The following is a 14,598-nucleotide window of genomic DNA, read 5'->3' as shown; positions in this document are numbered from 1 at the left end:
GCACCTGAAAATAACAAAGCTGAAATATCTGTTTTATTAAGATCGAAGCCCATCTTACTCCAGAAGAAATAAAAGATTTTCCAGATTTTTCATTCAAAAACAGCACATTTAAATGCTGACAGGTGACAGAGAAAGCAGACTTTGGCCTCTGTCTTTGCTTAAAATGGCTGCACCCACAGCAGCTCTGTGAGCCGTGTTCGTCTGATGTTGCGTAACATCGACATATTGATGGGAAAGCAGTGTTTTTGCAGCTTATAGTGAAGCTGGAGCACTCACATGTGAGCTGTCAGTGAAGCCGTCTTCTCTCTCCCAATAAAATGAGTGGAGTTAAGCACTCAGGCTGGTGTTTTCCTGCAGACCGGTGAGTCCCACAGCTGCCGGTGGAGTGGAGTGACATTCCTGGTTCAGGTGGAGGGAGAACCGGCAGAGAAATGTAAAGCTGGACTGCTCATTCAGTTTAGTTTCATCTGATCCAGCTTTAAACGTTCTGCGTCATTAAGGTTCAGTGTTTGTTGCTTTTCCCCTCCAGATTTGTCCTTGGAGATACTTTTAGATGCTCTGCACGTACGAGTATCTGTGATCAAACCTGGTGTGGTTTCGTTTATTCACCCTTGATACCTGATTTTCTGTTAAAACGCTTCTCTCTTTGTTTATCTAACCCCCTGCTGCTTGTCTCACATCATCGCCACTACTCTGGAAATGCAACAGTACATCATGTATACATCCAGCTCCACGTGACGCACACTGATGTCTGACTGAGAAAACATCAGTCAGCTGTCCAGATACAAAGGGAAGCTTCACAGCGACACTAATGACTGAATTACTACGACAGACTGGAGGAAAGTCCGGGCAAATCTGTGCTGAATAAAGAAGAAATTTAGCATTTTAGGTTGTGCTTTATCTCAGCTTTTGTGTTGTTCATCCTTCCCTAAAATACAGTCTTCATTCAAATCACAGCACGCAGATTTTGACGTGCATTTTTAGCATTTAATTGGGCATCATAGATGTCAAAGCTGTTACGGATGTTTGTAAAGGACCCAAATGCACAGCAGGCTGGAGGCTAATGGATGTTTAAACTGAGGCTTATTTTTAGAGGAAATCAAACGCGAATCTGAGCCAGGAAACCATAAACTAAAGTTAGAAAACAATAGATTAAATAACCGAGCAAAGGAACAGAACTACAGAGAAGATCAATGAGGAAATCCTAAGAGTTTAATTAAATAAGTAATTTAATTAATTCAAGCTCTTCGGCTTACCATGACCTGGATGACTGAGAATCTACAGCGACATCAATGAGGTAAGTAACGATGAGGCTCTGACAAAGACTGAGATAACGAAGGAGCATAAATACCGTGGGGATGTGAAAGGGACTAAAGTGTGGAGCTGAGGACCAAACAGGGACTGAGAACAACTGCTCATGCAGAAACTAAACTAAGACAGATTAAACAAGAACCTGAACTAAGACCGAGGAACTCGAAACTAAATCAGAAACACAGGGAATGAATAAATGCACTAATCAGTAGACATGTCACAGACTCCGACTGATAAAATGGGCAGAAAACAGGAATCCAAACAGAGCAAAGAATAAATGGGGAAATGAAAACAAAAGCCCACAAACCGGATAACAAAAAGCATGATGCTAAAATCTCACTGGACCACTGCAATGTTCCTCAAAGCCTTTTTTCAGTGTGACACTGGTCAGCTGCAGTGTTCAGGGAGGAGGTATCCAGATGAATGGCAGAACCTGACGTTTTCCAGCAGAACGTCAAAGCTGGGTTCAAATCCCCTGCATGAAAGGTACTGTCTCCAGTAGGGGTCCTTAGGCAAGACCCCCTTAAACCCCATCTGCCTATCTGTAAGTCGCTTTGGATAAAAGCAATAAATGCATAAACACAACAGAACGTCAAAGGATTCTTCTTTTCTTTTCTGTAATCTGGCGCCATGCCTTCCTCAGGTAACTGACACCCCCCAGCGTGATGAAAAAGAAAACGTGTCCCTTTTATCGCCACCAGTCCACCTTCTTCCTGTGCTCCATGGTCCGGTTCTGATGCTAACGTGCTAATTCTCGGTGCTTTTGCTGGTCAACATGGACACCCTGATTGTTCTGCTGCTATAAATAACCCACTGACCCATAAATAAATTCACTGTGAGCTTTGACACCTTTCCATCAGAACAACTTCTCATAAGAACTACACTTGCTATCTCCCAACCATCTACCATCACAGTTAAGTCAAATCCTTATGCTTGCCCACTTTTTCTGCCTCCAATGAGTCAATTTCAAGGACAGAATGTCCGCTCTCTGCCTCATATTTCCAACCCACTGCCAGGTAATGAGACAGTTTATTCACTTCCCCTGTTCATAATGTTTAAACTAGAACATGTGTGGTTTGAATACTTCTCTTTGAGACATAGATGCAACACTTGGAGCAGCAGGATTGTTTCTTGCAGAAAGTATTAAAGCTTTAAAGCTGTGTGATTATTTTAAGAAACAGCTAAATAGATGTTATGATGCTTTGAACAGAGGACTGATATCAGCCGGTGAGGTGAACCTTCTGCTCGGAAACATCAAAACATATCGGCAGCCTGCTGGAAAGGATTCTTTACACAGTAAATCCTGTTTTGCTGCCAGTAATGAGACAAAATGGACTCAGTGTCTGCTCAGCTCTGGGCTTCTGAGATGCCTAATCGTATCTGTGGATGAGACTCCGCCACCCCTTCACTAACAATCAGAGCCCACAGCACACAGAGCATTCACAGCGCTCGAATTTAAACAGTTCAATCAGTTTCTCACTCAATTAAAATTAAAACTAGTCATTAGTGAGGTACTAAATGTGCAGCTTGTGGTTTGTTTCAGTTAGAAATCTGCTGTGTGCTTAAAACAAGAACACAGATTAACCTTATACCAGTATTGTTTTCAACCAGTTTAATTATCTTTATGGTCGGCTGGAGCTTATTTTAGCTGACATTTGGACAGGTCACCAGTCCAATAACAGTCTGACATGTACAGACAAATGATTCACACTTTCACAGCTACAGTAAAGTATCTATCTATCTATCTATCTATCTATCTATCTATCTATCTATCTATCTATCTATCTATCTATCTATCTATCTATCTATCTATCTATCTATCTATCTATCTATCTATCTATCTATCTATCTATCTATCTATCTATCTATCTATCTATCTATCTATCTATCTATCTATCTTTTTTGTGGCTTGCCCATAATTTATGAGTGATTGTGTCTATGAATAAATATTTACTCTTAAGTTAGGGATATCAAGCTTCCTGTGTCCTTATTCAACACTTGTAGGTTCAGTTTATTGTTTTGTTTTATTTAAGTTTACTTTTTCAACCTCTGGGATAAAATTGTTTATTTGCAGAAATATATATATATATATATAAAACAGAATTACTGCACAAATACACATTAAAACAAAAACAGAATAATGTTGTTGATATAAGAAGAAAGTTTAGTAATAGAGCTTCCTTTTCTCTGATCTAATACAACATGATAAAAACAGATTGTTTTTTACTTAGAAAATGAACGTGAAAACTACATGTTTTCTTTTTCTGTCAAAAAGAGAATTATTAGAGTTTATTGTTGTTTGCAGCGTGATAAAATGTCAATAAAGTCTCTTTATTTTCTGCCTTCTGTCGCCATCTACATGAAAGTTCATAGAAAGCAGGTCTTCTCTGATTGGCTTAATTTGCGATGTGCTTTATTCTGATTGGCTTGTAAAATTTACACCGTCCCCAAAATCTTTCCGTAAAGAAACAGGAAAATTTTAACCTTTCCGCCGTGAAAATAAATCTAAACATCCAACACATTAATCATGTTTGCCACACTCAAAATTAGGAATCATATATTTAATTAGTTTTATGATATGATACAAAAAACTTACCTCCCTTGAGCTGAGAGGTCCTCGATAAACACCAGAATGATCGTGTTTCTTGTCGGAGGATTAAAGCGGAGGGAACGGCTCGATTTATGGAGTTTCCAGTAACACAGTTGTTGTGAGAGTTTCTCTCCGAGGCTTTTGGGGTGAAATGGAGGGTTTTAGAGCAGTTCTGACCACAACGTTGGTCTTTATGGGAGTGGAGTTGGGTCTGGTCTGTTGTGACATCACCGATGGGAATACTGAGCATCTGAAAAGAGAGCATTCGCTGATAAAACCCTACCAAGGTAGGACAGCTCGGTTAGCTCGCTAGCTAGCCTGGTGCTCTTTCACCGCCTTTTATAAGTAATGAGTAATATCCGCTGCTCTACGGTTATGAAATGTAACCAACTTTAATATTACGGCCCAGCTATGAGAATATATCCTATAACTGATGTTATATATACACTTGTAATGTATATTGTAGCAGTAAAGTTGGTGTCTGTGAAGCTCACAATACGGCAACACCTGCAGCACGAAATATTCAAGAGCCGGAAACTGTCGCCAGAACTGTAGAAAGTTCAGCATGATGTCGGACAGCAACCAGCAACACATTTTAATGATTTTAGATGGATTTGCTGTTAAGCATCTGTATTTAACCGTATATAAAAGCTGATTTAAAGCGGCAGTAAAAGCGGAAGCGTGACGGACAGATCCAACACCGGCTGCTGATGAGAAGAACTGTCGAGTTTTAAGAAATGCAGCAAAATCATTGTGAATAAATGTTTAAATGCTGTAATTTTACGTCATTCAGCTGTTCTGTTGTTGCACCTCTGAAGTATCCTGAATACAGTTTCTGATTATTTCTTCAGACGAGAAACTGTCCAATAAAACTGAATTCTTCTCAAGGAAATCTTTATTTTTTACTTTTTTTCAGCTTTAAATCTTTTCAAATGGATATAGAGGCCATGTCTGTAGTTTCCACTCTAACATGTGTCAGATTCACCTGCAGAAGTCTGTCTGCTGGTGACTTTGGCTTCAATAAAGTCATGTTTCGTCCAGCTGAAGTTCACTTATTTTGTCCCTATTTGCGGTGACATTGTTTTAAAAGATATTTGTTGCAAAAACCTACAAGTTTTAGTGTCTCTGAATGTTTGAGATCATTTAAAGCGAGTTTGAAGCCTTACAGACGTCTCTTAAGCTGGTCAGAGCCTCGTCTGTCCCGACGAGGAGCTCCTGTTGAATATAATAACTTTATTGAGGCAGTTAAGTCAACGCTGACACTGGATATGAAGAATATGCAGCAGCTTGAGTAAAAGTTTCTTCTCGTGAAGTCGAGTCGAAACAGAATTTTTTTTCTACCTTTTTTTTGTGAAGCAACGGTGCAAAATGCCTCAAAACCCACCTGAAGATGATTTATTGAATCAGAGCTGTCTTTAATATTCGGGAACAGGTCGAAAGCAGTTGGCTGGCCATCGTGTTTCTGTTCTTTTTAATCCTTTTTAAGTAATAATCACAGTGTTCGAGTTGTTTTACCAGGTTTATGCTCTTATGACGGCACCTGGAAACTAAAACCAGCAGCCGAGGTGTGAAAGTATTTATCCAGGAGGAGAACGGCTGTGAAAGGAGGACTGAACTGGAGGCGTGTTTTCACCTGTTTGTGTTGCAGGTGTTGGCAGCAGCCCGTCCAGCCAGTGGGACTTCTGGGGGAGCACGCTGGTCACCGGCTCATACGTCCGACTCACTCCAGATGAGAGAAGCAAGCAGGGATCCATCTGGAATACCGTGGTGAGGCGAGACGACTCGTGTCGATTTATGCTGAATCATTTCTAAAATAACAACAGCCCGAACCTCTTTTATCACTTTGTTAACACTTCCTGCGTGTTAACGTTATGATCCCACAGCCGTGCTACCTGAAGGACTGGGAGATGCATGTGCAGTTCAGAATCCAAGGCTCAGGAAAAAAGAATCTCCATGGCGATGGGATCGCCATCTGGTACACAAAGGACCGGCTGCATCCAGGTAACGCCTCACAGCTGCAAATGCTGACGTGCAGCTTCCTAAAAGTGCAGTGATTAATGGCGCCGAACGTGTGTTTAAAAAGAGAAGCTGGGGGAGTTTCCCAGCCTCACCTGCCAGGCAGCGGCCCACCTGCCAGGCAGCGGCCTCACCTGCCAGGCTGCGGCCTCACCTGCCAGGCAGCGGCCCGCCTGCCAGGCAGCGGCCTCACCTGCCAGGCAGCGGCCTCACCTGCCAGGCAGCGGCCTCACCTGCCAGGCAGCGGCCTCACCTGCCAGGCAGCGGCCTCACCTGCCAGGCAGCGGCCTCACCTGCCAGGCAGCGGCCTCACCTGCCAGGCAGCGGCCTCACCTGCCAGGCAGCGGCCTCACCTGCCAGGCAGCGGCCCACCTGCCAGGCAGTGGCCCACAGGGACATGCAGAAGACCTGGAATACAGTTTGGATTTGATTCAAACTTTAGGGTTCGTTTCTCCGTGCTGCAGATAGACAAAAGAAAACGTGGGAAATAGCAGTTGTTCAACATCGTGCCTGATGGACCGGGCAGTGAATTAAACACTGCAAAGAAAAGGATCTTAACCTAATTAATGATGTTTAAAGCCATTCATTCAGCAGCAGCTTTCAGACGAGCCTGTGAGCGTGAACAGTGAACGAAGCGCAGTTTGGAGTCTTTCTGATCACCTGCCAGCAGCACGCCATGTTGCATAACTCACTCAAAATGTCATTTTAACATTAGAATTAACATAAATCTGACAGAGTAAACAACACAGTGGTGGGTGGGATCAGTATGTAATCAGATAGAAAACAGAAGTTCTGTCTTCTCTCGTTCATTTATCATAAAAACGGCTCGATGAGTCGAATGACTCCGCCTCTGCTGTGCGTTAAAGTGACTGCAGGACATGTTGAACAGCTGGGCTTGGTCCTGGGTTTGCAGTATTTCATTCTCCACTCCCGTTAGTGCCTCCTCGATGGAGGCGGGTTATTCTACAGGTTTGCACCTCCTGGATGTGAAGTCCAAGGCTTCTGACAGAGCCAGCTGCAGCTGGTTGTTTGTCCTGGGATGGTTCCTGCTGCCAGAGGTGAGTCTCAGAGCTGTGCTGCAGGGTCGCTCAGCTCTGACGCGCTGGATCACATCCCTAAAACTGCAGAAGCACGTTGCAGCTCAGCTGTAAAACTGTCTGTTTGTTCCTGCCATGCTGCTTGCTAACAGTCCTCATTCTTCCTCCATGAGTCGTCCTTTCCAGATGTTTGTGTGCCTGGTCTGGGCTCATTTCCCCGCTGCCTGCTCATGTGTCGCCTCATCTCTGCCTCCATCCTAGGCCCTGTGTTTGGAAACCAAGATCAGTTTCTTGGCCTGGCTCTTTTTTTGGATACCTTCCGCAATGACCTCCATGGGATGGATGTAAGTGTGCAGCGTGTGACTGGAGGGCATTGATGGGCTTGTTTCTTTGCAGGGCCTGTGTTTTCCAACAATGCTCACTTCCACGGGCTGGCCGTGTTTATAGATACTTACTCTAACGATGAGGCGATGGATGTGAGTGGTTGCTCAGGTTTTTCTTGTCAGCATGCAGTCTAAATGTGGAGTGCAGTTTATCTCTTTGTCTTTTTCCCATTAAACGGCATGTTGTTATAAATTAGAGCATGTTACTGTTTAAAAGCCCTTTTTTTACTCCATATGTGACGCATGTTGTTCTTATCGTCTTCATTTACATTTAAGAGTAACATTCAACTGAAACATTCCCTTTTTAAGAGTAACATTCAACTGAAACATTCCCTTTTTCAGAGTAACATTCAACTGAAACATTCCCTTTTTAAGAGTAACATTCAACTGAAACATTCCCTTTTTCAGAGTAACATTCAACTGAAACATTCCCTTTTTAAGAGTAACATTCAGCTGAAACATTCCCTTTTTAAGAGTAACATTCAGCTGAAACATTCCCTTTTTAAGAGTAACATTCAACTGAAACATTCCCTTTTTAAGAGTAACATTCAGCTGAAACATTCCCTTTTTAAGAGTAACATTCAACTGAAACGTTCCCTTTTTAAGAGTAACATTCAACTGAAACATTCCCTTTTTAAGAGTAACTTTCAGCCGAAACATTCCCTTTTTAAGAGAAACATTCCCTTTTTCAGAGTAACGTTCAACTGAAACATTCCCTTTTTCAGAGTAACGTTCAACTGAAACATTCCCTTTTTAAGAGTAACGTTCAACTGAAACATTCCCTTTTTCAGAGTAACGTTCAACTGAAACATTCCCTTTTTAAGAGTAACATTCGACTGAAACGTTCCCTTTTTAAGAGTAACATTCAACTGAAACGTTCCCTTTTTAAGAGTAACATTCAACTGAAACATTCCCTTTTTAAGAGTAACGTTCAGCTGAAACATTCCCTTTTTAAGAGTAACATTCAACTGAAACATTCCCTTTTTATGAGTAACATTCAACTGAAACATTCCCTTTTTAAGAGTAACATTCAACCGAAACATTCCCTTTTTATGAGTAACATTCAACCGAAACGTTCCCTTTTTAAGAGTAACGTTCAACTGAAACATTCCCTTTTTAAGAGTAACGTTCAGCTGAAACATTCCCTTTTTAAGAGTAACATTCAACTGAAACATTCCCTTTTTAAGAGTAACATTCAACTGAAACATTCCCTTTTTAAGAGTAACATTCAACTGAAACGTTCCCTTTTTAAGAGTAACATTCAACTGAAACGTTCCCTTTTTAAGAGTAACATTCAGCTGAAACATTCCCTTTTTAAGAGTAACATTCAACTGAAACATTCCCTTTTTAAGAGTAACATTCAACTGAAACATTCCCTTTTTAAGAGTAACATTCAACTGAAACATTCCCTTTTTAAGAGTAACATTCAACTGAAACATTCCCTTTTTAAGAGTAACGTTCAACTGAAACATTCCCTTTTTAAGAGTAACGTTCAGCTGAAACATTCCCTTTTTAAGAGTAACATTCAGCTGAAACATTCCCTTTTTAAGAGTAACATTCAGCTGAAACATTCCCTTTTTAAGAGTAACTTTCAGCTGAAACATTCCCTTTTTAAGAGTAACATTCAGCTGAAACATTCCCTTTTTAAGAGTAACATTCAGCTGAAACATTCCCTTTTTAAGAGTAACATTCAGCTGAAACATTCCCTTTTTAAGAGTAACATTCAGCTGAAACATTCCCTTTTTAAGAGTAACTTTCAGCTGAAACATTCCCTTTTTAAGAGTAACATTCAACTGAAACATTCCCTTTTTAAGAGTAACATTCAGCTGAAACATTCCCTTTTTAAGAGTAACATTCAACTGAAACATTCCCTTTTTAAGAGTAACATTCAACTGAAACATTCCCTTTTTAAGAGTAACATTCAACTGAAACATTCCCTTTTTAAGAGTAACATTCAACTGAAACATTCCCTTTTTAAGAGTAACATTCAGCTGAAACATTCCCTTTTTAAGAGTAACATTCAGCTGAAACATTCCCTTTTTAAGAGTAACATTCAGCTGAAACATTCCCTTTTTAAGAGTAACTTTCAGCTGAAACATTCCCTTTTTAAGAGTAACATTCAACTGAAACATTCCCTTTTTAAGAGTAACATTCAGCTGAAACATTCCCTTTTTAAGAGTAACATTCAACTGAAACATTCCCTTTTTAAGAGTAAGATTCAACTGAAACATTCCCTTTTTAAGAGTAAGATTCAGCTGAAACATTCCCTTTTTAAGAGTAACATTCAGCTGAAACATTCCCTTTTTAAGAGTAACTTTCAGCTGAAACATTCCCTTTTTAAGAGTAACATTCAACTGAAACATTCCCTTTTTAAGAGTAACATTCAGCTGAAACATTCCCTTTTTAAGAGTAACATTCAACTGAAACATTCCCTTTTTAAGAGTAAGATTCAACTGAAACATTCCCTTTTTAAGAGTAAGATTCAGCTGAAACATTCCCTTTTTAAGAGTAACATTCAGCTGAAACATTCCCTTTTTAAGAGTAACATTCAGCTGAAACATTCCCTTTTTAAGAGTAACATTCAGCTGAAACATTCCCTTTTTAAGAGTAACTTTCAGCTGAAACATTCCCTTTTTAAGAGTAACATTCAGCTGAAACATTCCCTTTTTAAGAGTAACATTCAGCTGAAACATTCCCTTTTTAAGAGTAACTTTCAGCTGAAACATTCCCTTTTTAAGAGTAACATTCAACTGAAACATTCCCTTTTTAAGAGTAACATTCAGCTGAAACATTCCCTTTTTAAGAGTAACATTCAGCTGAAACATTCCCTTTTTATTTCCTCATTCTGGACTAAATAATTGGGATTGAAAGCATTTGAATCATCGTGTTTCCGTTGGTCAGAGATTAAACTTTATAAATGAATGATGCACATTTTCATTTGTCTGCCATCTTAGTTTCAGAGCATGTGTTTCGTGCTTCTTTTAAACGGTTTACCGATTGTTTCTCGTCACCAGCGCTCCTTCCCTTACATTTCCGCCATGGTCAACAACGGCACGGTGAGTTACGACCACGGGAAAGACGGCCGCGCCTCGGAGCTGGGAGGCTGTTCAGCTGAGATCAGGAACAGGGATCACGACACGTACCTCGCCATTCGTTACTCCAAAGGAAGACTGACTGTAAGCGGGGGGGCGGTTTCCTCTGGGTGGTTTCGTGTTTTTATGTAACCGGGAGAAGTTTTGACCTGCTTTCAGCCAAAGAAACCTTTAAAGCGTCCTTTTTTCTGCATTTTGAATGCATCAGGGTGAGCCTGACAGTATTTAAGCTCCCTGATTGGTCGAGTATACCAGCATCATCTTTGTGTCTCAATCATTTAATGGTGATTCTGCACAGTGACCAGTAAAAGTAGCTCATCTTCACACGTGGTTTGAAGCAGCTTGTGTGAAGTTTGGAAGGTCCTGGAGGAAAAAGCACTTCAGACCAACTGAACAAACTCATATAAATGCTTTTGTGCTGCAGGTGATGGTCGACGTGGAAGATAGGAACGAGTGGAAGGAGTGCATCGACATCGGAGGGGTTCGTCTTCCCACTGGATATTTCTTTGGGGCCTCGGCAGCAACAGGAGATCTCTCAGGTCGGCTGGAGCCGTAATGTTGATTCATTAAACGTTTTACTGCCACCGTATCGATATTTATTCAAGTTTAAATGTATAAAATGGAACTGTTTGCTACCAGATAACCACGACATCATCTCCATGAAGCTCTACCAGCTGATGGTGGAACACAGCCCTGAAGAGGACAGCGTGGACTGGACCAAGATAGAGCCCAGTGTCAGCCTGCTCAAGTCCCCCAAAGGTGGGTGAAAAGGACAGGAAGCTGCTCTCTTTATCTGAATCTACTTCTGCTCATACTGAATATCCACTCTGGAGCTTGTTAGAAATGTGCAAACTGTGAAATTCTGTCAAAAACACTGTAGTGGGCACCAGGCAGCACATTTCTACAGGTTTCAGAGACATTTCTACAGATTTCAGAGACATTTCTACAGGTTTCAGAGACATTTCTACAGATTTCAGAGACATTTCTACAGGTTTCAGAGACATTTCTACAGGTTTCAGAGACATTTCTACAGGTTTCAGAGACATTTCTACAGATTTCAGAGACATTTCTACAGATTTCAGAGACATTTCTACAGGTTTCAGAGACATTTCCACAGATTTCAGAGACATTTCTACAGATTTCAGAGACATTTCCATAGATTTCAGAGACATTTCCACAGATTTCAGAGACATTTCTACAGGTTTCAGAGACATTTCTACAGGTTTCAGAGACATTTCTACAGATTTCAGAGACATTTCTACAGATTTCAGAGACATTTCTACAGATTTCAGAGACATTTCTACAGATTTCAGAGACATTTCTACAGATTTCAGAGACATTTCTACAGATTTCAGAGACATTTCTACAGATTTCAGAGACATTTCCACAGATTTCAGAGACATTTCCACAGATTTCAGAGACATTTCCACAGATTTCAGAGACATTTCTACAGATTTCAGAGACATTTCTACAGATTTCAGAGACATTTCTACAGATTTCAGAGACATTTCTACAGGTTTCAGAGACATTTCTACAGATTTCAGAGACATTTCCACAGATTTCAGAGACATTTCTACAGGTTTCAGAGACATTTCTACAGGTTTCAGAGACATTTCTACAGATTTCAGAGACATTTCTACAGATTTCAGAGACATTTCTACAGATTTCAGAGACATTTCCACAGATTTCAGAGACATTTCCACAGATTTCAGAGACATTTCCACAGATTTCAGAGACATTTCCACAGATTTCAGAGACATTTCTACAGATTTCAGAGACATTTTACCCACAAACTGTAGGTTCCACCTTTCCTTTCCTTTCCTTTCCCTCACCTGAAACTGGCACCAAGTTAAACCATCTGTCCTTAAACCAGGACTTTCTCACTCTTCTCCCGCAGACAACATCGACGATCCGACAGGAAACTTCCGCGGCACGCCGCTCACCGGGTGGAAGGTCTTCCTGCTCCTGCTGTGCGCCCTGCTGGGAATCGTGGTGTGTGCCGTGGTGGGAGCCGTGGTTTTCCAGAAGAGGCAGGAGAGGAACAAGAGGTTTTACTGAGCCGGGAGCCCAGCCTTGGATCAGAAATGAACTGTCTCCAGATGATCCAGCACAGTCAATGTGAATTTCTTTTGCTGAAGATTGTAAAAAGCCTTTGAAGCACTGCGTCAGGCGTGGATAACGGGAACCGCTGTGGAGGAAAAGTGGCCGTGATGAGCGACCCTCGATGCTAATTGTGTGTCTGTGTTTATTCGTTGCAGGGTTTAAGTGGATTTACTGTCATTTCCTGAAAAGGTTGTTGGTTAATCAGGTGTTTCTGGCCCTTTGAGCTTCTCTCTGCTGCAGGTGTGAAAGGTCAACTTCGCCACAAATGGTGATTTAGAGTTTTATTTTAGTCTTCCAGCCTGTTAAATTGATTATTTATTGGAAGGAGGCCGTAACTTCACTTCTATTTCCAGCCACGGTTGAAAGGAAACGACCCGCAGAGTGTTGGACTCCCTTTAAATCCACAGTTTTCAGTGTCTGTGTTCCTGCTCTTTGGAAACTTTGTGTGCGTTTGTCTCTATTTGAAGTTATGCAACAGCACAGAGCGATGAAGTCTTCATCCTGTCTCTGAGTTTCTGCCTCGTTTGTGTGTTTCCCAGTAAAGCTGTGAGTTCCCCGCAGAGCTTTGCAGTGCAGAAGAGCTTTAATTACCAACTAATCAGTCAGCAGGATTGAGAATTAAATCAAATTCATGTAAAAGTTCTTCATTTTATCCAAAATGATGATCTGAAAGATTCAGTTTCATATCAGAGGAAACTGTTTCCTTTGATTTTAAAGGAGAATTTCTATGAATAAATGGATAAACTCCTCATTTAATCTCTTTAACCCCCCCACAAACCTTTGTTAAAGGAGCTCAGTGTGTCTGGACCGTCGTTTACTGACTAAATGGATTTTTAACGCTTCATTATTTGGGTGATGTTTCCAACTTTCTGCTAAATCCTTTATGTTCCTTTTAGTTTTTGTTATGTATGAATATTGGATCTTTTTTGGAGTGTTGAGTCGACTCAAGATGTGAAAAACAGCAGAAGAAGCATCGCTTCTGTTGTGTTTTAGAACAGAAAGACTTGAGTGGAAACAAAAAGCTCTTTTCCTTTGACTTCAAATGTTTTATGCTTTTTTATTTTAAATTACAGAGCAGTTTAATCAAGAATATGCCTTTACTAAGTGTTCGGGAATGCTATAAATCGCAATAAAACTCTTGATTTAATTCTTTAGTCACAGTTATGCTAATTATGAAGCTCCCACATCATGGATCCATGGACTTATTGTTCAAATCTCTTTCTTTGTTGGATTTTCGCTCTGCTTCCTTTTCCCTAATGTTTCTGTTTCTTTCTGTTCTCACAGTGAACAACTTTTGACAAAAGAATTTTAGTAAAATATGCGCTGAAACTCACATCTTTTTCTTTTATACTGACTTCTGAAGATGTTTCAATGCCCTGAAAGTGTCTATTTGGCTAGTTTTGTGATGAGACTGGAAGCAGCTCCTCTAATCAGGAAAAATGTATTAAAAAACAAGAAAAAAGCACTTTGACTGTGGCTGTTTATTTATTGGTTTTACCACCATTTAATTAGCTGCATGCAGTGTTTGAAATGTTAGAAAAGCACCCAGAATCTTAAAAAAGCACCACAAACTGGTTCTTTATGTGCAATATATTTGATTGTTTCATATTTTATTGGCTAATATTAGCTTATCTGAGGTGGATTGATGCACCTGTAAAAAAGTATTGACCTTTAAAACTAGCATTATTGTTTAATATTATTCATTACAGGCTACAATCACTTGATTTTACACTTTAGATGAAGGCTTTTCAAAGTTAAAAAGAACAAATCTTCATCTTAGAATCATTTAAATCATAATTATTAGAAGTTATATATGTTTAACATTTATTTCCATTAAGATTTTTATCATATTTATTGGTTTTACCACCATTTAATTAGCTGCATGCAGTGTTTGAAATGTTAGAAAAGCACCCAGAATCTGAACTTAGAGCCACAAACTGGTTCTTTATGTGCAATATATCTGATTGTTTCATATTTTATTGGCTAATATTAGCTTATCTGAGGTGGATTGATGCACCTGTAAAAAAAGTATTGACCATTAAAACTAGCATTATTGTTTAATATTA

At 40.1% G+C, this 14,598-nt stretch overlaps 1 protein-coding gene across 2 annotated transcripts; it reads left to right on the top strand.

Moving 5' to 3' along the window:
• Positions 1-3,965: 3,965 nt before the first annotated feature.
• Positions 3,966-13,997, top strand: lman2 (lectin, mannose-binding 2). 2 transcript variants are annotated; one of them, XM_072395140.1, is made up of 8 exons: positions 3,966-4,188; positions 5,550-5,668; positions 5,785-5,902; positions 7,351-7,430; positions 10,352-10,513; positions 10,854-10,968; positions 11,069-11,188; positions 12,327-13,997. In XM_072395140.1, exons 1-8 carry the CDS (start codon positions 4,053-4,055, stop codon positions 12,485-12,487), a joined length of 1,011 nt encoding a protein of 336 aa, XP_072251241.1. In that variant the 5' UTR covers positions 3,966-4,052; the 3' UTR covers positions 12,488-13,997. The 2 variants fall into 2 exon arrangements, with proteins under 2 accessions (XP_072251241.1, XP_072251240.1); XM_072395139.1 differs by lacking the exon at positions 7,351-7,430 and adding an exon at positions 7,216-7,298 and having other exon boundaries at positions 3,967-4,188.
• The last annotated feature ends 601 nt before the right edge of the window (positions 13,998-14,598 follow it).

Source organism: Leuresthes tenuis, unplaced genomic scaffold (genome assembly GCF_036924035.1).
Source record: "Leuresthes tenuis unplaced genomic scaffold, fLeuTen1.0.hap1 SCAF_11, whole genome shotgun sequence".
Taxonomy (NCBI): domain Eukaryota; kingdom Metazoa; phylum Chordata; class Actinopteri; order Atheriniformes; family Atherinopsidae; genus Leuresthes; species Leuresthes tenuis.
The sequence above is the reverse complement of the archived record's forward strand: the minus strand, read 5'-3'. Positions and strand labels throughout refer to the sequence as shown.

What these genes read in the sequence shown, in the direction of transcription:
- lman2 (XM_072395139.1), top strand. Translation starts at nt 4,053, where the DNA reads ATGGAGGGTTTTAGAGCAGTTCTGACCACAACGTTGGTCTTTATGGGA. An exon ending in GCTGATAAAACCCTACCAAG is followed by an intron (nt 4,189 to 5,549) that starts GTAGGACAGCTC and finishes TTTGTGTTGCAG; the next exon opens with GTGTTGGCAGCAGCCCGTCC. An exon ending in ACTCCAAAGGAAGACTGACT is followed by an intron (nt 10,514 to 10,853) that starts GTAAGCGGGGGG and finishes TTTGTGCTGCAG; the next exon opens with GTGATGGTCGACGTGGAAGA.